Here is a 21,412-nt window from a genome sequence, read left to right on the forward strand (position 1 = left end):
CCTTCTACTTAGTAAGCTGGCTTTAACAATCTCTTTCCAAATTCCCCACTAAACAGAGGACCTCAGGCAAAGGAGGCCTTTGTATTACTCAGTTTATTCTTGTACAGAGCTCACTGTAAATGCTTCCCCACTTCAGTTTCTCTGACTTATTAGCCCCAAAGTGGTCACCACACTACCATAGGGCTTGGTCCACTCATGCTACATTTTTGTGGCTTGAGTACTTCCAGGCAGCCAGTAATCAGACATCCCCACATTTACCTCATAGACGCTAACCCTGTGACTGGAATTTACATATTTAGTCATTATTTCATGGGATTGATATGAAAACATTTCACATTCAGCCTAGAATTCTTTATAGTAAACATCAACTTAGGAGACCATGCATTTAAAAACAACTAGCACAGACAGACAGATACCCACAAATGCATGCTGGGAGGGCGCCATCGCTCGGAAGGTGACTCACCAGCATCTGCTCGAAGAAGATGAGGACCTGCTCATCTGAGAAGTCGTGCAACGGCTGTGCAGTGGGGTCATCTCCATACGATGCAGACGAGTTTCTGTGAGAAGAATTGGGCTTTTCCTTCTCCTTCTTAATCCTCATGCTGGTAAATCTCTCCAGCTAAGAAACAGAAAGAAGTATCAGCAATGATCCACATTCCTCACCGAACAAACTAAACACCAAATAGCCAACACTTCACCCTCTTACCCCGGCTTAGTATTTTTAGTTTATGCAGTCAAGGTTTCTAAGACACAAAAAGAAGAAATCATTTTTCCTCAGATCTAACACAGCACACTGACTTATTCTCACCTATACTAAAGGGTAAGAGACAGAAAATGATACATTAAGGTTTCAACCTCTCTAGGCTGGTAAAGTGGCACCCAATCCCAGCACACAAGAGGCAGAGCAGGTGGCTCTCTATGAGTTCAAGGCCAGCCTGGTCTACAGAGTGAGTTCCAGGTCAGCCAGTGCTATGTAGGGAGACTCTGTCTCAAAAAACAAACAACAATTTAAAAACTCTCTAAAAAGAAAACTGTTCTAAACTTCCCCTGCTGTTCTAAGCCTACTTAACAGCGCAGAGGCAAAAGTATCTCATGTACAAATTTATCTCAGTAAAGAGTCCTTCGTTTCCTTCTAGCTACCCAATAACTAATGCGGCCAGGGTCCATGAGGATCGTTCCCTTCAAGAGGTATCTGTAACCAGAGTTTAACATAAACAAGCTATGGGGGACAAAGAAGCAGATGTCTTAAAAAATAAAAATTAAAAAAAAAAATCTTTCCTCTTCCTTTTGTTCCATGGCACTTGATATATGAAAAAAGCCAGAGTTCAAAACGTATCTTTTAAATCTCTCTGCATGACATCTACTCAGCAAAGAATATATTCTACTTTAGAGGTGCATATGCTATTTCCCTGCTAAACAAATACTAATGAACCATCCTCAAATGTTAAATATAAACGCTCACAGCAAAAAGAGCCACTGAGGAGTACAGCATTGGGGATACAGTGGTGAGCAGAGCTGCTTTCTAAAAAAGCCACCGAGTCAGGTATGGTAGCACACACCTGGAATCCTAGCATTCCAGAGGCTAAGGCTGAGAGTTCAGGCAGCCAGGACCAATATCAAGTTCAAGGCTAACACAAGTTTACATAATAAGGGACCCTGTCTGAGGGGAGTGGAAGCAGCAACAAGCTTCAGCTTCTTCCGCTCAACCCACTGAAAATAACAGTAACTGTATACAAAAAAAAAAAGCATGTATGCATGTGGCATCCAGAATGCAGGACCACAACTGTACCCTTCACTTCTGGATTGTAGTCCATTCCAGATATAATCAAGTGGACAACCATGAATAACCAATCACACAGGGCTTGTCCTTTAAAACCTGGAACTGCTCTTCCCTCATGTGTGTACATGCTTCTGAGTAGATATATTGAGTTCTAGTTAAAAACTGCCCAACTGTAGAAGTAAAAAAAAAAAAAAAAAAAAAAAAAAACCAAAGAAAGCATGCAATGGGTTAAACAAAGTTAGAAAAGATCTGGGGTATTCTCACCCATGCTCCATTACAAACAAGTTAAAGTTACAAAAACTGGTAAATGTTAAGAGTGCAGAAAACGAGCCAGCACATGCACATGCCCCATACACATTTCCTTACCTCATCTGCCATGAGCCTCTTCAAAGTCTAGGAAACAGAGAAAAAAGGAGGGAGAAGAAAAAGAGATCAGTGGAATATCAAGGAACCTCCCAAACACCAGAATGGTTGGAGGGAGAAAGGAAAAGAAAGAAATAGAAAGCCCTAAGCTACCTTCCACAGGCTAACAGATACAGGCTCTGGAAAGGAACAGGAGGAGTCACAAGAACAGTAACATAAGACTCACGTGGTGGGAGAGTGAAGAATTGAACCGATTTTAAAACCAATGGCCAACCAACTTAGGAAAAGTGCTCAATTTCATCAGTAAACAAGGAAACACAAAATAAAATCTGAAGCCTGGCCTAGTGGTACAAACCTGTAATCCTAGCTACTTGGGAGGCTAAGGCAAGAGGTTGTGAATTCAAAATCTGTGTGGGCTAGTGAGTGAATCCAAGGCAGACCATGAAATACAAGACTCCGTCAAAATTTTAAAAGGAAGATGAGGATGGGTTAAAAGGCAGTGGTGGAGTCCTTGCCTGGCATGCAAAAGCCCAGGGTTTGGGTCCAAGCAATAAATAAATAAATAGATAAAATCATAATAATGAAGTTATCAGCTCATACTCTCAAGACTGATAGAAACACAGATTGTATATAGGACGCTGGGTCTGATCCCTAGCTTTTTTTATCTGTCTAGTTGTAGAGGAACAATGGCTCTCTTATACTTTGCTGGGGTTTGCACAAACTACTGGGCCAACATCATCAGGTGAAATAAAATGTATATATATTATAATTCAACATAGCAATTTATAAGTATCTGCCCTGCTGAAATGTGCACTTAAGTATAAATAAGTATAAAGTACTAAGTATAAAGAATAAAAGCATGCACAGACATATTGTAACACCTGAAACAGGAAATCTAAATAGTCAAGAGACAACATCAGTCCAATGGAAAACAGCTATTCAAAGAAAGTGAATAAACTTTCAGCTACTCACAAATACACAGAATAGTTCATCCACTGACACTAATGTTAAGAACACGTAAAACCACGTTACTTGGGATGTAAGATTATAAAGGGCTCCAGACCTACAATGTGTCCTGCCTACAAGATGAGCTGGGGTAAAGACAGCACTGAAATTATGGAAGTGACCAACTAATGACCAGTACAGATGGAGACCCAGACCCTGAGAGGGAGCTCACCCCTGAGGGCCAGGACCCAGAGACAGGAAACCCCAGAGATACAGGATAGAACCAAACACAAAAAGAAAAAAAAAATCGGTGAAATTATTCCTAATTGTTCTATATTCATATTGATATTGATCTATATTCATAGATTAGTGCCTAGTCCAACTGTCATAAGAAAGGCTTCGCCCAGCAACTGATGGAAACAGATGCAGAGATCCAGAGCCAAACACTAGGCGGATCTCTGCAGGGAATCCTGCAGAAGAAGGGGAGGTAGGATTATAGGAGCCAGTGGTGTCAAGGGCTCCCAAGAAAACCCACAGAACCAACTAACCTGGGCTCACAGGCGCTCAAGGACTTAACCAACAACCAGGGAACCTGCATTGGACTGATGTAGGCCCATGTTACAGCTGTCTAACCTGGTCTTTGTGTGAGACTCCCAACAGTGAGAGCAGGGGCTGTCTCTGACTGTGCTGCCAGCTTTGGGGACCCATTCCTCCTACCAGATTGCCTCATGCAGCCTTAATAGAAGAGGAGGCACCTAGTCTCACGGAAACTTGGTATACCTTGGGCTGGCTGATATCCATGCTTTCCCCTCTCCTGTGAAGGAGTGGAGGAGCAGTGGATGGGATGGGGTGGAGGGGGAACTGGGAAGAGGGGAGGGAAGGGAAACTTTGGAGTGTAAAATCAATCAATCAATCAATCAATCAATCAACAAAAGTGTGTCGGGTGTGGTGGCATACACCTTTAATCCCAGCATTCTCTCTCTGAGTTTGAGGCCAGTCCTACAAAGCAAGTTCCAGGACAGCTAGGGCTAAATAGAGAAACCCTGTCTCGAACAAACAAAAACAAACAAACAAAAAATTATAAAGGGCATGATTATCTCAAATATCCAACAGTGATTAACTGTGACAACTATTGGTTATGACCAAGGAAGAGGACAAATAGGTTTTCTGGAGTGTTTATAATTTTCTACTTCTTGACATGGACAGTAATTACATAGGTGTTAAGTTTATAATTAATAGGTGCTTTCTATTTTCTTCTACATGTAATCACACACACACACACACACACACACACACACACACACACACACACACACTGGCTGAGCACTAACCACTTGTCTGAGAACACGGGAACCTTGCTCAGCACCCATGAACTTCACATGTACTGTTTATTGGGAGTACAGACAGGAGGATGAGAAAGCACTACCCAAGAAGACTGCAAAGTATTTCCTTATCTTGTATCCCTCAGTCACCTGGCACACAGAGGTGATTATGCACACCTGTAATTCTAGCATTCCAGAGGTTAAAACAAAAGGATTCAAAGTTCAAGGCAGCCAGGGCTACACATCGGGTTCAAGACCAACCCAAGCTTACATGGAAAGGGTTCCTGTCTGACAGGGGTGGGCAGCAGCAATAAGCTGCAGCTTCATAGGTCAACACACTGAAACTAACAGTAACTGTATGCAAGCACTGTAGGGCTTAAGTGATGTAAGTGGCATCTAGAAACAAGCCACAAAGAGATGCAACTTCCTGCAGCTTAAGTTGTCGTAGCCAAGGTTCATCTTATCTCAACACTGGCCCCCAAATTAAGAATGTTCTCTTAAACACCAAGAAACAGCCAAGGACCTCTGGGATGCATGTGATCTAGGTAACAGAACCCGGATCTAGACAATCCCCGGCAGTGGGTGAGTTAAAGAGACTAGCACCCAGTTCTTTCTGTGCGCAGACTCCTGGTTCATCTCTCTTCCACCCACTTCCACTACCCTGGGTCCCTGCCTGCACACTGCAATGGCCTCTGAAACTATCGGGTGCCTTCAGTTGTCTGGCCTACACCATATCCATTCTCCAAATCTGATCTGAGAATACTCGCCCTAAAGCTGGGTGGGGTGGAACACATCTGTAGTCCCAGCACTAGAAAGGAGATGAAAAAATAAGGAATTCAAAATCATCCTCAACTATGTAAGAAGTCCCACCAGCCTGGGCTACAAGAGACTGTCTCCAAAACAAACAAATTCATTGCTTTCAACTAAAAACCCAAACTCTTTACCATGGTATCTGACTCTGCTACCCCTCCCCGCAAGGCTTCCACTGAACAAACCCTCTTCCTTCAAATGCTTATTTTTTGGACATGCTGACCTGGTTAGCTGCAGGTCCACACAGCTCGTGCTGCCTTACCCACCCCCCGCCCCCCAGCCTTTCCCTAGACTGCTGCCTCCCTCAGCCTACACTGAGGCTAACTAACCCCAGCAGGACTGGTAGGATGGCTGCTTCTCTTGGATAGGTGCCTTTCCTGGTGTTTCCGAAATAATAGCTCCCTCTCTGACTCACAGTACTGAGAGTGGGCTGCCATTTTCTTTTGATTGCCTGCTCTACTGCCTTCCAGACTAAAAAGTTCCTGGAGTGTAGAGCCAGGGACCTGAAAAGCCAGTCCTTGGAAAGCCCTCACCATCCACCCATCCCACCTCTTCATTCTGTCACTGAAGAAATCTAACACCCAGACAGGTAGAGTGAATCATCAGTCACATGACTACAAGTCTTCAGATCCCAGAGCCCTCAAATCTGTGTTCCCATATTCTTCTGCTTTCTTCCCATTTCATTCACAGTAATTCTGTCATATATAAGTAAACACACACAAACATTCCAAAGAAAGAAAACGCCCGTTTCCCTTGCTTTCCTGGAGCATCATTATAAAAATGATTAAAAATAATTTTTGGAGGCCTCGGATGTGCTCATCTGGTAGAGGGCTTGCCAAGCATGAAGGAGGGTTCTGGGTTTGCGCTCAACACCACATAAATCTTACACAGTGATGTCCATCTATAATAGAGACATGAAAGCAGGAGAGTCAGGGGTTCAATATCATCCCTGGCTACACAGTGAGATCAAGGACAGACTAAGATATGTGAGACCTTGTTTCAAAAAATATATACTAAAACAAATAAGAAACAAAATAAAATAAGCCATGTTTCAGTGTTCAACTTGGAATAAGGACCACAGAAATAAGCCAGGCAGAAAAGCTGCAGTTCCCAAGAAAGTCCAACAGAGGGCAGCAACACCCAACAAAGCAAATAACAGCACAGGCCAAATTCTATTTCTGAACCCAATAAAATACCCAAACAAACAGCAAGTTAGCTATTGAAATGGAAACCTGTTACTACAGGATCCTGAGAATATGGCTTACTCACTCAGTGCTGCATGTTTTCTCTTACAGATTCTATACACAGTGTTTGAAATGGCTTTGTTTTCAACGTTTGCTTAAATTAGTTTTAATTTTTTTATATATTATGTGTATGTGTAAATGTCTCCATGTACAAATGTGCACATGTGTGCCCAATGTCCAAGAAGAACAGAAGAGGCATTAGGTCCTGTGGAACTGGAGTTATAGGTGATTGTGAGCCTCTTTGTGGGTAGTGGGAACTGAATGCCCCCCTCCAAGTGCTTTTAACTGCTGAGCCATCTCTAGAGCACACGCCCAAACTGTTAGTTTTTTATGGAGTCTGTGATGAAGATAAAGACATTCCTAGATCATGAAAAGTGAAAGAATTGAAAACAATGCACTACACAGAGACAAATGCTACTGAAGGAATACTTGTGCCCGGTGCCTCAACGTCCCTCCACCTCTTAGGAATCTCTAATCACCTACCCAGCTCTAAGCGCTTCTACTCACCGTCTTCCCCGATCTGCAAACCCTGAGTGTTTCATCACACTTGCTGTCTCTGCAAAGGAGTCCACTATGGACTACCACTCAAACCGTCAACCACAAAAACGGGGGCTGAAGGAAACAAATACTGAACTAAACAAAATCTCAAGTTATTTTGTGATTAACAACAAATTGATTTTCTAAAGTTTATAAGACATCAATATTTAAAAAAAAAAAAATAGAGAGACAGACCTTACACCAAAATAAGACTCAAACTGGGAATGATGGTACATGCCTATAGTCCTACACTTAAGGAAGCTAGGAGTTATGAGTTTGAAGTCAGCCTAGACTACAAGAGTGAGACTGTCTCAAAAACTAAACAAACAGGGCTGAGAAGGTGACTCCGGAGTAAAGATGCTTGCTACCAAGCCGTATGACCTGAGTACAGTCCCAATTCCTGAGGGTTCTCTCTCTCTCTCTCTCTCTCTCTCTCTCTCTCTCTCTCTCTCTCTCTCTCTCTCTCTCTCTCTCTCACACACACACACACACACACACACACACACACACACACACACACACAGAGTTCATTCATTTAAAAATGAAAGGAGGAAAAAAAGGAAGCCAACAACTACAAAAACTACAATGTACTCTGTTATGGACTGAACTATTGAAATGGAAGCCCCCACCCCAAAAGGCTTCTTCTTCTAGCCCCACCTTGTAGTAGCATTTTGGAAGGTTGTAGAACCTTAGGTGGGGGTCTAGGTGAGGGAAGAAAGTCACTTGGGGAAGTTCCTTGGGGGTTCATTATCCCTGACATCTTGTTTCAGCACTACTTTGGGGTAAACCATAAAACGAAGCGCTCTTATCTGTTACATGCTCCTACTGCCATGATGGTCTGTCCAAGGACATGTCCAAGTGACCGTAGACTGAATCTTGTTGAGCCATAACAGATTCAAGCTGGTGTGACAGCAAATGCCTATAACCTCACAGAACAAGGCAGAAAGTTCCGAGTTCCTTCTTTAAGTGGTTTCTGTTGGGCGTTTTGGTTACAGGGGCAGTATCTCATATATCCCTGGATGCTCAGAACAACAATGAAAATGTCCTGCCACACTGCAATGAACAGACAGACTCCCTTCTAAAGGAGAACGTCAGCAGATGTGTATTTAGACGTAAAGTGTAAACATTTGTGTTAAGGCTTTTAATGCCAAAGAACAATTAACAGACTTGACTACTTTTTTTGTCCTCAGAGTGGAATGGACAAACTTTAAAATAAATTCAAGTTATTTTTATTCTTTTTCAAATGAGAAATAACCACCCTTTATGGGCTCCTCTTCCTTTGACATTCTCTACATTGTGTCTGACATAGACAAAGTACAGAAGCAAACACACCTGATATTAGCTGCTTCAATAGTACAGCTTCAGTGTAAACATTGTAAGTTAAAGGCTGTTTTTTATTAAAAGAATGTTCTAGAAGTTGAATATCACACTGTATACTTATAATCCCATGCTAAGGAGGCTATGGCAAGGTAATGGGAATTTTGAGGCCAGCAAGACCCTGTGTCAAAACAAAAACAAGCAAACAAAAAACTCTAATCCAGAAACTGGTAATTATCATCAAATGGTATGTTTTCATTTTGATGATTTTTCGTTACTTATGGGTATGGGTGTTCTGCCTGCATGTGTGTCTGTGCACCACATGCATGCCTGGTGCCTATGGAGGTCAGAAGAGGTCATCAGATCCATTGGAACTGGAATTACAACAGGTTGTTAGTCTCCATGTGAGTGCTGGTAATCGAACCCAAGTCCTCTGGAAGAGCAGTTATTGATTTTAACAACTGAGCCATCTCTTCAGCCCCTCAATGATTATTTCTTTAAAAAAATCAGTTATATTTAAATTAAGCATTCTTTACATAATTATGAGTCACTCCTCAAATTTATGGGAGGCCCACTGTTCATCTTTTAATCTTTAGAACTTATATTTTAAATATTTTATCTAAAATAATGGCATTGTTTTACAGCTAACATATACATGTTATGTACCAAAAGTTTAAAAATGTTTCTATGAAATATTGTTTGTTTTTTTTTTGAGACAGGTTCTCACTGTACAGCCTTGGCTGAGCTGGAATTCACTATGTAGAGCAGATCAGCTTCCACCTCACAGAAATCTGCCTGCCTCTGCCTCCTAAGTGCTAGAATTAAAGCATGTGTCATTATGCCCAATGTGTGACCATACTGATATACTATATTTCATATTTTATATGTAGAGAGGAATAAATGTTAATTTATGCCCATATTGGAAAACTCTTTTAAAAATATTTATTTATGGCCGGGCGGTGGTGGCGCACGCCTTTAATCCCAGCACTCGGGAGGCAGAGCCAGGCGGATCTCTGTGAGTTCGAGGCCAGCCTGGGCTACCAAGTGAGCTCCAGGAAAGGCGCAAAGCTACACAGAGAAACCCTGTCTCGAAAAAACAAAAAAAAAAAAAAAAAAAAAAAAAATTTATTTATGGCTCAGTGGCTAACAGTGTGCACTGCTCTTACACAGCCCCCGATACTGTAAAAGAAATCCTGGCTTAAATTCAGTTACGATGATAAAATATTTGCAATGCAGTTCAGAGACTGATATTCTAAATAATACACTTAAAATTAAAACTGTTAAGCAAGACAGCTCTCAATTCGTCACATTTTTAACTATTCTGGGCTCCAGGGTCTAGTACCTGCCCCTACTTTAACCGTGGGCTGGAGAGAAGGCTCAGCGGTTAAGAGCACTTGCTGCTCGGCCAGAGGACGGGAGTTCCGCTCCCAGCACTCTCGCAGCAGCTCACAGATACCTGTAGCTTCAGTTCCAAGAGATCCAATCCATTCTTCTGCCCCCCAAAGGCACTCAAATACATACACACTAGTAAAACAAACTTTTAAAAGTTAAAAAATAGCTGGCCGGTGGTGGTGCACTCCTTTAGTCCCAGCACTCAGGAGGCAGAGCCAGGCGGATCTGTGAGTTTGAGGCCAGCCTGGGCTACAGATCGGGATCCAGGACAGGCACCAAAACTACACAGAGAAACCCTGTCTCAAAAAACCAAAAAAGTTAAAAAATAAATTTTAAAGATGTATTAACTTGTTTCCTCTAAAAGTCTCTTCAAACAAGCTCATGCTGACTTTCAGTAGAGCTACTGATGTGTCTCTCAGCGAAAATGCTCTTTTTAAACCACTGTTCTGCAAACTACAATGCTAAGAAAATGAGAAGACAAAAAATTATACTAGAGGAAAATATGCATGGAAGACGCATCTAATATCTAAAATATACCAACAACTCAAACTCAGCAGTAAGAGCCAGCTCACCAACCCATGAAGGAAGACACACATGTAACAACAAAAGAACTCCCGAGAAGCTGCTCCACAGCCTGTCATCAGAGAAACCCCAAATACAACTGCAAACCTAGGGCAACAGCTGAAAGGCAGAACCCTGGTGAACCCCAGTGCTATGGGGCTGGGGTGCAACTTGGCAGCATCTTACGGGGCTGCACTCTCCTATCACACGACCCAGCAACAAAGCTCCTCGGTGTGGGGCTTTTTTGTTTTGTTTTAGAAAGAGTCTTACATAAGCCGGGCTAATGTCAAACCCATGATAATCCTCCTGCCTCCATTTCTTGAGTAGAGGGATTATAGGTATGTACTACCATGCCTGGCTTTCCTTGATATTTATTTACCCCAAGGTTGAAAACTTATGTCTACACAAAAACTTGCACACAAATTTTCATAATAGCTGCATACAACAACAGCTCAAACACGGAAATAATCACGATTTCTTTTTTAAAAATTTATTTTTCTTTGTATGTTTTTGTGTTTGTATGTGTAGCTGCCCCAGAGGCAAGCAGAGGATATCAAACCCTTTGGAGCTGGCATTACAGGCAGTAGTGAGCTGCCTGACATGGGTGCTGGGAACTGAACAGGAGGTCTCTTTGGTAGGGAAAGGGGTAAGCTTCGATACATAAGTCAATGAAGGCTGAGAAGATGGCTCAGTTAGTCATAAGAACTAGAGTTTGCCTGTTAGGACCTACATTAGAACACACAAAGCAGCCTGGCGGCAGCACACACCTTTGTATGGTCCAGACAAGCCAAGAATCTGGGCCAGGGTTAGACATATATTGTCCATTTCAAAAACCACAACAGAAACAGATGTTGATGATGACAGTCTTTAAGGGTCTGGTGCAATTTTCATCACTCCATTGTGTATATATGTTTGTTTGCTTGCTTTTTTTTTTTTTTTTTGAGACAAAGCCTCAATATATGTCTAGGGGGCCTTAAACTCACTTTGTAGCTCAGGTTGATCTTGGAACTTAGGGTCTTCCTGTCTCTTCAGTCAATGGAGTGCTGGGATTACAGGTGAATGTTACCACAAACGGCTTCGTTGCTCCATTACAGCTGGCTGCAATCTGCCTGGCATAGAACAATTTTTCTTGGGGCTCCTTGGACCTCTCAGCTCTGCTGGAGTTCCTGTTTAGTCTTTCACTTGGTTTGTTCCTTCATTTTGATGGAGCATATCCTAGAACAGCTTCCTGGAATACATGGGGATAAACTTCTTTTTAAAGTGTAAATATGTAACTATGTCTATTTTGAAACCATATTTGATTAACTGTTGTGTTTGGGTATGGACTTGTAGGTTGAAAATTGCTTTCCTTCAGGGTTTTAAAAGCCATTATTATCAGGAAATGTGGGGCTGCACTGGCTCCCATGTACAACCCATTTCTATCCTTCTGTTGAATTTTGTTGGATTTCTTACGGATATTTTGAAATTTAACCATGTTGGGTCTTTGTACAATCTATTTTTATCCTCGCTTTCAATGCTGGGAAATTTATTTTATTTCCTTGGTAACTTGTTCTTCTATTTGTTGTTTTTCTCTTATTTGGATACCTTTGTTTGCACTTTCTTTTCTATCTCTACACTCTTGCTATATTTGGCGGCGGTGGGGGGAATTGGGGGTATGTCTCAATTCTTCAGCCCTTATTCAGCTTTAATTCCAGCTTTTTTTTTAAAGATTTATTTATTTATTATATATACAGAAGAGGGTGCCAGATCTCATTACAGATGGTTGTGAGCCACCATGTGGGTGCTGGGAATTGAACTCACGACCTCTGGAAGAGCAGTCGGTGCTCTTAACCTCTGAGCCATCTCTCAAGCCCCCCTCCCCTTTTAAAGACAGGGTTTCTCTGTGTACCCCTAGATGTCCTGGAACTCACTCTGTAGACCAGGCTGTCGTCAGACTCACAGAGATCCACCTGCCTCTGCCTCCCGAGTGCTGGGACTAAAGGCATGAGCCACCACCTCCTGGCCAGCTTTCATATTTTCAACTCCTAAAGATTCTTTTTCTTTTGAATTTTTCTCTAGTAGATATAAATGATTTGTCTTTAAATCTTCCCCTCTATATAGTAATTTACTCCCACTTTCATCTGTTAGGAACTTTCCTCAGATATCTGATAATACTATGTTGTCTGCTCATGGAAAACAAGGGTCTAAACAGCAGTTAGAAATTCTGGATGAATGTGTTGTTGGGTATTTTATTATTGCTATTACTATTGTTTGGGGGTTTTTGGTGTTTTTGGGGGGGTTGGAGACAGGGTTACACTGTGTAGCCTTGTCTGTCTAGGAACTCACTCTATAGACCAGGCTGTCCTTGAACTCATAGAGTTCCTGCTTCTGCCTCCCGAGTGCTGAGATCAAAGGTGTGCACCGCCATCATCAACATCAGTCTACATGATGTGTACGCATAAGCATACATGACACAGTGCCCATTTGACAATCAGAGGACAACTCTGTGGGGTCAGTTCTCTCACTTCACTTATGCCTGAGTTCCAGGGATCAAACTCAAGGGACTAGCAGGTCCCTTTGCTGCTGAGCCACCTCACCTGCCTTTGCTGCATATGCTGCCGTAGGGCACTACTTGTCTCATATACATGTTTTGAGGACAGCACCATAAGTCTCCGTAGAGCATTCCTGTATGTCCCTGTCCCCGCACCTGCACAGCTTTCCTTTTACTAACATTCTGCGTTCAAGTGACACATTGGTATGGTGGTATTCTATTTATACTGAAATGTGATTTTAGTTGTATGTTAATAAATAAAGTTGCTTGGGGGTCAGAGCTAATAACAAGCCATAGCAGAGCTGGGCATTCATGGTGCACGCCTTTAATCCCAGCACTTGGTGGAAGAGCTAGGTAGATCTCTGTGTGGTCAAGGATACAGCCAGCATTGGAGACACACACCTTTAATCTCAACACCATAGAAGACCTGGAGGGCTGTACAAACAGGCAGTGACGAGGCAGTCATGTGTTTGGGTTTACAACCAATGAGAAGGCAGAACAGAAAGACTATATAAAGACAAACACACAGGAAGTAGGTCTCTTTTGGAGAGGTCTCTTGGCTGAAGAGGCTAGCTGCAGCAGGTGGTAAGGCTCTTAGCTCTGATCTCTTGGCTTTCTTCTTTGCATTGGTTCTGTGTTTCTTGTTTAGTAAGACGGTTGGTTACATCTACACATTTGTTATAAAATTAAAGACCCTTCACTAAGGCACTATGATCATCCAAAGATCACAGTTTACTCCAAGGTTCACTCTTGGTATTTTATGGTTTATGGGCTTGAGCAAATACACCCATCATAACCATTTCCTTGCTATGAAAATTCTGTCGACTGTGCCTTTTTATCCCCTTCCTCCTGAAGCCCCTGGCCTTTTTATCTTCCTAGTTGGCCTGCTCTAAAATGCCATACTGTTTGTAGCTTCTTCACTTAGGACACACCAGGTTCTTGTGTGTCTTGCTACCGTGATCACTCATTTCAGCACCGAATGACAGCCCCTTGTCATGTGTATGTGTGCTCTGCCCGCCTGCCTTTGCTTTGCTACCTGAACTGTCAAAAACACTCGCTCCATCCCACAGGATTTTTTTCTTTTCTGCTCTGATTTATTCAGGAAAGCTAATGCTGGTGAGCTTAGGCACACACAAAATCTACATCAGCATGCTTCCCTAAGCATATTCTAGCTTGATGTCTGAGGAGTTGGCTTTTAGTGCAGCTTTGCAAGGTGCTTACCCACCTACCAGGCCCCACTCTTGACCTGCTGCTGGTCCCCTGATGTCCTTTCTCAGATCTTTCTCAGATTCCAACAATCTCAAGTTGAGTTATGACTTGAAGATACTATGCAGTGGATCTCCTGGGGTCTCCCTGACAGTGGTAACTTTTCTGCACAGTCTAGATTTTTGCTTGTTACTCAATTTTCATAGTATTTCATTTACATGTAAATAATTACTAATAAAAGTACAGTGCTTATTCTACAAGACTCTTGCCAGAATTGAATAAGTAGATAAATATCTACAGGTCATTAGCTGGTTAAGAAAAAGCTTAAGAGAACTATATTTATTAAAAGAAGCTTTATCTTCTCTGAAAAACCTGTTTCATCAAGCCTTATTTACATCAACATGAATTGCTCACGGTGTACTGCATCAATAATAACACCAACGAATACAATAGTTGATAACATACTGCAATGTAATAACCATCAATCAAAATAGAAATGAAAACCTGCCCCTTCCTCCCTGCTTCCAGACAGTAATTCAGTTCCTGATTCAGTCACCACATCCTAATGTATTATGTGGTAAGATAAATCTTTCAGCTACCATCTACAAGAAATCAGACACTTCCTTGGGGCTAGAGAGGTGGTTCATTTAAGAACACTTACTGTCCTTCCAGTGGACCTCAGTCTTGTTCCTAGGACCCATGTCAAGCTGTTCATAACTTCCTATAACTCCAGTTTGACATCCAATACCTTCTGGTCTCTGCAGACACCCACAACATTGTGCACATAAAACCACACAGGGACATACACAAACACATAAAAATAAACAAATCTTAAAAAAAAAAAAAAGAAATAGGACACTAGACAATTTATTCTTTATAAGAAAATAGAAAGAAACTGTCAAAGGATCCACAAGGTAAGCCCTGTAAGGCCCCATAAGGCCAAACTAATTAAACTAAATGACTTAAAGAGTCTGAAATATACCCTGGTAACTATTTATATAATAAATACAAATTAACTTTAATACTTTTTTGTATACTTGCGCTTGTTGTTGTGGTAGGTTTACATAGGAATACTTTAGTTTTAAGATCTTACTTTTAATCATGTGTGTGCACGTTTGTGTGGGCATATGTGAATGAACAAGGGCCCCAGAGGCCCCAGAGCTGGAGCTCTAGGCGGTTATAAGCCCCATGAGGTGGGCACTAGGAACTAAATGGGTCCTCTGCAAGAGTAGTTGAGCCACCTCTCTAGCCCCCATATTTTGGGCTGATGGAACTAAAATTGGCAGCCACATAGACAAGAGTTCTCTTGTATGCCTAGTAACACAACTGTGCCTACTGTAAACTCAAAGATGTAAGAAACTTCATCCAGACTTATCTCTAAATGATTCTCTGAATTCTGCAATTTTAATCTGAATCAGAAATGGGGCACAGAGCACTAACAATAATCACAGACCATCTCTTGACACAGACTGTTTATATAGCCAAGCAAAAGGTAGTTACATAGTGTTCTTAGCAACAATCCAATATGAGAATATGACTAAACATGACTCTGAACACAAAGCATATTACACAGGAAAAAGTGACTCTAATTCCTAGGACTATGCCCTTGTTGTTAAACATGGACAGTTACTGCATGAACCATGTGGTCAGCAAAGGGGAAATATAAATCCACAAGTGCAAACCCACACCTCAGTACTTTAAAGATTTAGTTCAGGCTAATGTGACCACCTGTAACGTTTATGTCTGAGCTCTTGGCTAGGTGACTGCCACGACTGCACAGCTGAGCATCAGCTGGACCCACACTGTGTGATGAACCTGGGCAGACCAGGATCCCCGAGAACTCGAGTTTCCTCATCACTGCAGTCAGAATGCAGTACACTAACTGCCTCGGTCTATGCAACACCCTTTTCTTGCTGTTGTTTTGTTTTTAGAGACATGGTCTCTCTATAGATCCCTGCCTGTCCTGGAATTCAGTATTTAGACCAGTGTGCTGGCTAGTTTGTATGTCAACTTGACACAAGCTAGAGTCACTTTGGAAAAAGGAACCTCAACTGGGAAAACTCCCAGCACTCAGGAGGCAGAGGCAGGTAGATCTCTAAGTTCCAGGCCAGCCTGGTTTACAGAGGGAGTTCCAAGACAGCCAGGGCCACACAGAGAAACTGTCTTGAAAAACAAAAAAACAAAACAAAGTAGGCTGAGCAAGCCACAAGAAGCAAGTCAGTAAAAAACAGCACTCCTCCATGGCCTCTGCTCCAGTTATTACCTCCAGGATCCTACCCTGACTTCCCTGGAGGCTACTGTAAACTATAAGATGAAAGAAACCCTTTCCTCCCAATTTGCTTTCGGTCATGGTATTTAATCACAGCAATAGAAACACTAAGACAAGCAGGCTGGCCTAGGAAATCACAAGATCTGCTTGCCTCTGCCTCTAAAGTGTGGGGTTTAAAGGCATACAGCACTTTTTTCCTGACTACCTACCTTTGGGCTAATTCAAAACAAGGAACATACTAGTGTGGTAGACTTCTAAGATGTGACCCCAAATCCAAACTATCACAGACTGACTGCCCTGTGATGATGTCACTAACAATAGAGAAAGATACAAACGGACTTCTGAGAAAGATTACCAGGTAGGCCTGACCCCAGCACACAAGATTGTGCTTCAAATCTACACGGCACGACACGCAGATTCAGCGTGCCATTCCTGGCCTGAAGATGAAGGCCAAAGCACACGGATTACAGGCAGCCTCTGGGTGCTGAGTGAAGTCCCAAACTGAAAGCCAGCAAAGAAACAGAGCCCCACAATTGTGAGGGACTGAATTCTTCAATACTCTACTGAGTCTGAAAGCAGACTTTCCACAGAGCTCAGCTGACATCTTGATTTCAGCCCTGTCACTCTCTGAGAACCCACCCACACTGTCCACATCATGCTTTAAGTTGGGTGATAATTACACAGCAATAGGAAATTCATACATTATTCCAACTACTGAAATCCAGAATTATCTAGATCTAGTTCCGAAAGAAAAAGACGTTGAGTTCTGATTTTTATTTCCGACATGCTATAAGTAATTTTAATTCTTTGTGCTTCAGTTTTACTAAAAACAAAACACTGGCCAGCCGTGGCGGGCCTGCCTATATCCAGAGCTCAAGAGGCAGAAGCAGGAAGATTGTGAGTTTGAGTCCAGCCTGGCTTTATAGCTATTTTAAGACCATACTGAGCTATACAGAAAAACCCAGTCTCAAAAATAAATGGGGGTGGGGGGGGGAGAGACCTCGTTCAAAAACAGAAAATAACTGGACACACACCTCTTAGGATCACTGATATCGTAAGTAAACAGATGGTCAAAGACCACTCTGTGAAAGTGATTTCTGTCTTACTACAGAAAGGCTTCTAGTAAAATAAACCCCATGACTAATGAGGCAACACTGGACTTGAGTAACATGCTGTGAGAAAACAAAGCCCATTCTTTGTCTATAAATTTACACTTAGCCATTATCCATGCCAGGTTCTTACTATTTTATATGTCAGACCCTTCTTAACAGATGACTGTTGCAACTCTTTCTGTGGCTGTTAAGTGGTACCGGAACAAAAGCTGTGTTTTACTCACGTGACATATCCTAAACTATATTTTAAAATTAACACCACCATAGATTCTGAAGCACCATCATAAGCATGGTACAGTATATTCATTAATACTGTTCAAATTGAGCAAGTAATAAAAAGTTTTGAGTTCTGTGATAGAAAAGTAGGATTATTACATACAGTAAACCATCAGACTAAGCCTTCAAGCCTTTCCCTGTGAATGAGATGGGAGACTACGCTTAGAGCTTCAGCATACAAGACATATTTATGAACTGTCCTTGGGGAAATATTCAATCTTGGAACAGACAAGATGCCATTTAGGAGTGTTTCCATCTTCTTTGAAAAGTAGTAAGTTCTCGATAATGACAAAGGCCACTATCTACAGGCAAAATGGGAAGTAAGGATCACCAACAACGTCCTTTCAAATCCTATCTATCTCCCAAGAAAGAAAGGCAGCGCTTGACATTCAGAATCTATGGGGTTTGCCCCTGATTCACTTCTTTATTCTATCATAGGACTGACAGGAAGTTCCTTAGATGAGGCAACAGGGATTTACAACACAGACTTGAACTCAATTACCATGGAACCTTCATCTAGCTTTGCCACGAAATTTACATTTCCACCCAAGGGCAGTAAGGGAGTAAAGGCGTGCGTGTATTTGCTGTTTGAAATCTACTCCAGTTTTAGTATTCCTATCTTTATGGCTACATTATCTCATTAGACTGGTGATGAAGAATAAACAATAAAGTAAAATGATAATAATCAAAGTGTCTTGTAAAAATTAAATCATGTATAATGACAGAACCACAGACACAGGCTGGACTCCCTTCTCCTCTTCCCTCTTACACAGAAGTCAGTCAGAACTGGAGAGAAAGAAACAATGAGCAACTTTAAGTACAAAGAACTTTCCCTCCCATTCTCCACCAATGGCCCAAGGAGGATGGCAAACGAATCCACGTTTCGTCTCCATGTACAGAAAAACCCGCTTCTAACGTCACAATTATTGGTACCCGTTAGCCTAAATGGGAGTGGTGCATAGTTCCAACACTCACCTCAAGAAAAAGGATACCTTAGAGAAAAGGAAATCTAAATGGGGGTTGGAGATGGGGAGGGTCAGAATTGAAAAATATGGACCACAAAGCTCCAAGTCAATTGTGAAGCCAGGCATGGCATACACTAACTGTCCTAGTACTTGGGGGGCTGAGGCAGAGAGATTGAGAGTTCAAAGCCAAACTGGGATACGAAACAAGACTGTCTCAAAATCTAAGTATTGGACTGGTGATATGGCTCAGTGGGTGAAGGCACCTGCCACCAAGCTGACTGACCACCTGAGTTTGATCCCTGGAACTTACATGGTAGAAAGAAAAAAGCCAATTCCCCTCCCAAGCTATTCTTTGACCTCTACGTGTTGGGGCACTGGTACACACACACACACACACACACACACACACACACACACACACACACTCACAATAAAGAAAAAAGCCAACTCCCCCAAGCTATTCTGACCTCTACATCTACATGTGTCCAGAACCAGAATTCCTCAACACATACACACATGCCACAAATATGTACAACTTTTATGTCAACTATACCTCAATATATGAGAAGAGTAAACAAATAATAACCCCATTAGAATTCACTAAACAGCAACAAAACAAACAGTAGGACAGTACGAGGTCTTCCAGCCCTCATTAAGAATCCTCTCAATACAGCTGTTGAGTCAGTATCTTCTTCCTGACTGCACATCAGGGAACACTGAAGATTACAGGCAAGATCCATGTCAGCTGCAGGTCAGAAACGCCCTACGAGCATTAGGCAGCTGTAGTCCATTCCCTATTCCAGTAATCTACTTAAACATTCGAAATGACTTACTTAAAATTTTTCCAGTCTAAGCCGGGTGGCAGTGGCTCACGCCTTTAATCCCAGCACTTGGGAGGCAGAGGCAGGCGGATCTCTGTGAGTTCCAGGCCAGCCTGGTCTACAAAGTGAGTTCCAGGAAAGATGCAAAGCTACACAGAGAAACCCTGTCTCAAACACCCCTCCCAAAAAATTTCCTGTCTAAAATCATCTCAGCACTTGGGAGACAGAGGCGGGTGGATCTCAGGGGTTTCAGGACAGTCTGTCCTATACAACAAGTTCCAGGCCAGCCAAGGATACACAGGCAAGAAACTGTCTCAAAAAACCAAATAAACAAACAGAAATAAAATTATTGGAGGACATTGGCCAGCTGTAGTGGCATACACTAGCCTTGGGGGGTGGGGGGGAGTACTTTCTTTTTTATTTAAATTTTTACTTTTTGCAAATTTCATACATGAGTACTGTACCATTTTTACTCCTCTCTTCTCCTAACTCTTCCTGTGTCTCCCCACTCAATGTCAAATTATTGACTTCTTCTTGTATTACTAGTTACATGTATACATACATATACATACATATATACATATGCATATATATACACACACACTCTACACGCACATAAGACCCGCTGAGTCCGTTTAGCGTTGTTTCAGTATGCTGACCTTGGGATTAGATAACCTATCAGCAGACTCTCTAGAAAAGATAAGACTCGCCCTCTCAGTATCCATTATTGCCTGTAGCTCTTCATCTAAGAAAACCTTATGAGATTTCCAGAGGACAGAGCCTTCTAATAAATTTCATTTCCCAACTAAAATTAAAATAGAAGTGGGGATAAGGCTTAGAATTGAATAATATGGACTGCAAAGCTCTAAGCCAATCATGAAGCCGGACATGGCATACATTTAAAGTCCTAGTACTTAGGAGGCTGAAGCAGAGAGACAGAGTTCAAAGCCAAACTGGGATATTGTCTTAGTATTAGGATGTGTTTGCTAACAGGTCCAAAATATTTGCTACCCCTCTAGTGGTCAAGGAGGTAAATCTGAGGGGGGACAAAAAGTAACTTCTTGCCTCCAGCTCATCTTAAAGCACTGGTATAGGGCTAACCCATGTCACAGGAAAGATGGGCACGCCACGTCCCTCCTACAAGTCTACAGTGCCAGCACCTTACACTAAAGACACGCATGGTCTGAAAAATAAGCTGTCAATAGACAAAGTGCTCAAAGCTGGGAAATAAGTATCCGGCAGACATGCCCATCTTCTCTGCTGAGGGAAGAGGGTGAAAGCCACAAGGAATGAATAATCTGTCATCTGCAGACAGCTGCATTCAAAGCTTCCTTCTTCTCAAATACCTTAAAATTCTGACAAAACTTGAACACATATCAGAAAACACATGATATAACAGATTTCTTCCAAAGTTTCAATATATTTCTCAAGCTCCAAATACTATGCTTGTTCTTCCTCATTTTCTTACTGAGCCTTCTGAGTTCAGGGAAGATTGCCATTGCTCCTTTAAAAAAGGGGTGTTGACCATTCATTTAGAAAGAGTCAGTGACTCAGGAATGCTGTTTCTCAATCACCCTAGCAACTCTGTCCTCCTCCCTTGTGATGTGAGCAGCAGGACATCTTCTCCTCTAGGGTAGGCACAGGGGACACACCCAAGGCCCAGCAGACAGGAAGTTTCTACACTTGCTGTCTATTACTTCTACATACAGGCGGCAAGCATGAAGACACCTGGTTTAAATCCTACCCCTAATTCCATCTAATTCAAAATAATAGTTACACCACCCTTTTTTCCTCCTCACACCATCACTGAATAGACAGAAGTAATCATCTACTGATAACAGAGTAAATAATCCAAAAATGACAGCGCTACTCAAAAAGCCAGGCTTGAGCTAATGAAACCACAGAAAACCTTTTCTAGCCTTTTATGAACCTAGAACAAGATTTTAAGAGAAATCTTAGAGA

General features: G+C 42.0%; 1 protein-coding gene across 1 annotated transcript in view; it reads right to left on the reverse strand.

Moving 5' to 3' along the window:
• The window catches only part of LOC102907371 (protein diaphanous homolog 1), a 50,210-nt gene that overhangs the window by 17,168 nt on the left and 11,630 nt on the right, over positions 1-21,412 (reverse strand). The window contains exons 2-3 of the mRNA XM_006989220.4: positions 2,147-2,173; positions 464-619 (exon numbers count right to left, since the gene is read on the reverse strand). Of these exons, the coding sequence (XP_006989282.2) occupies positions 464-619; positions 2,147-2,173 (183 nt within the window). The remainder of the gene's footprint in view (positions 1-463; positions 620-2,146; positions 2,174-21,412) is intronic.

Source organism: Peromyscus maniculatus, chromosome 19, assembly GCF_049852395.1.
Source record: "Peromyscus maniculatus bairdii isolate BWxNUB_F1_BW_parent chromosome 19, HU_Pman_BW_mat_3.1, whole genome shotgun sequence".
NCBI lineage: Eukaryota > Metazoa > Chordata > Mammalia > Rodentia > Cricetidae > Peromyscus > Peromyscus maniculatus.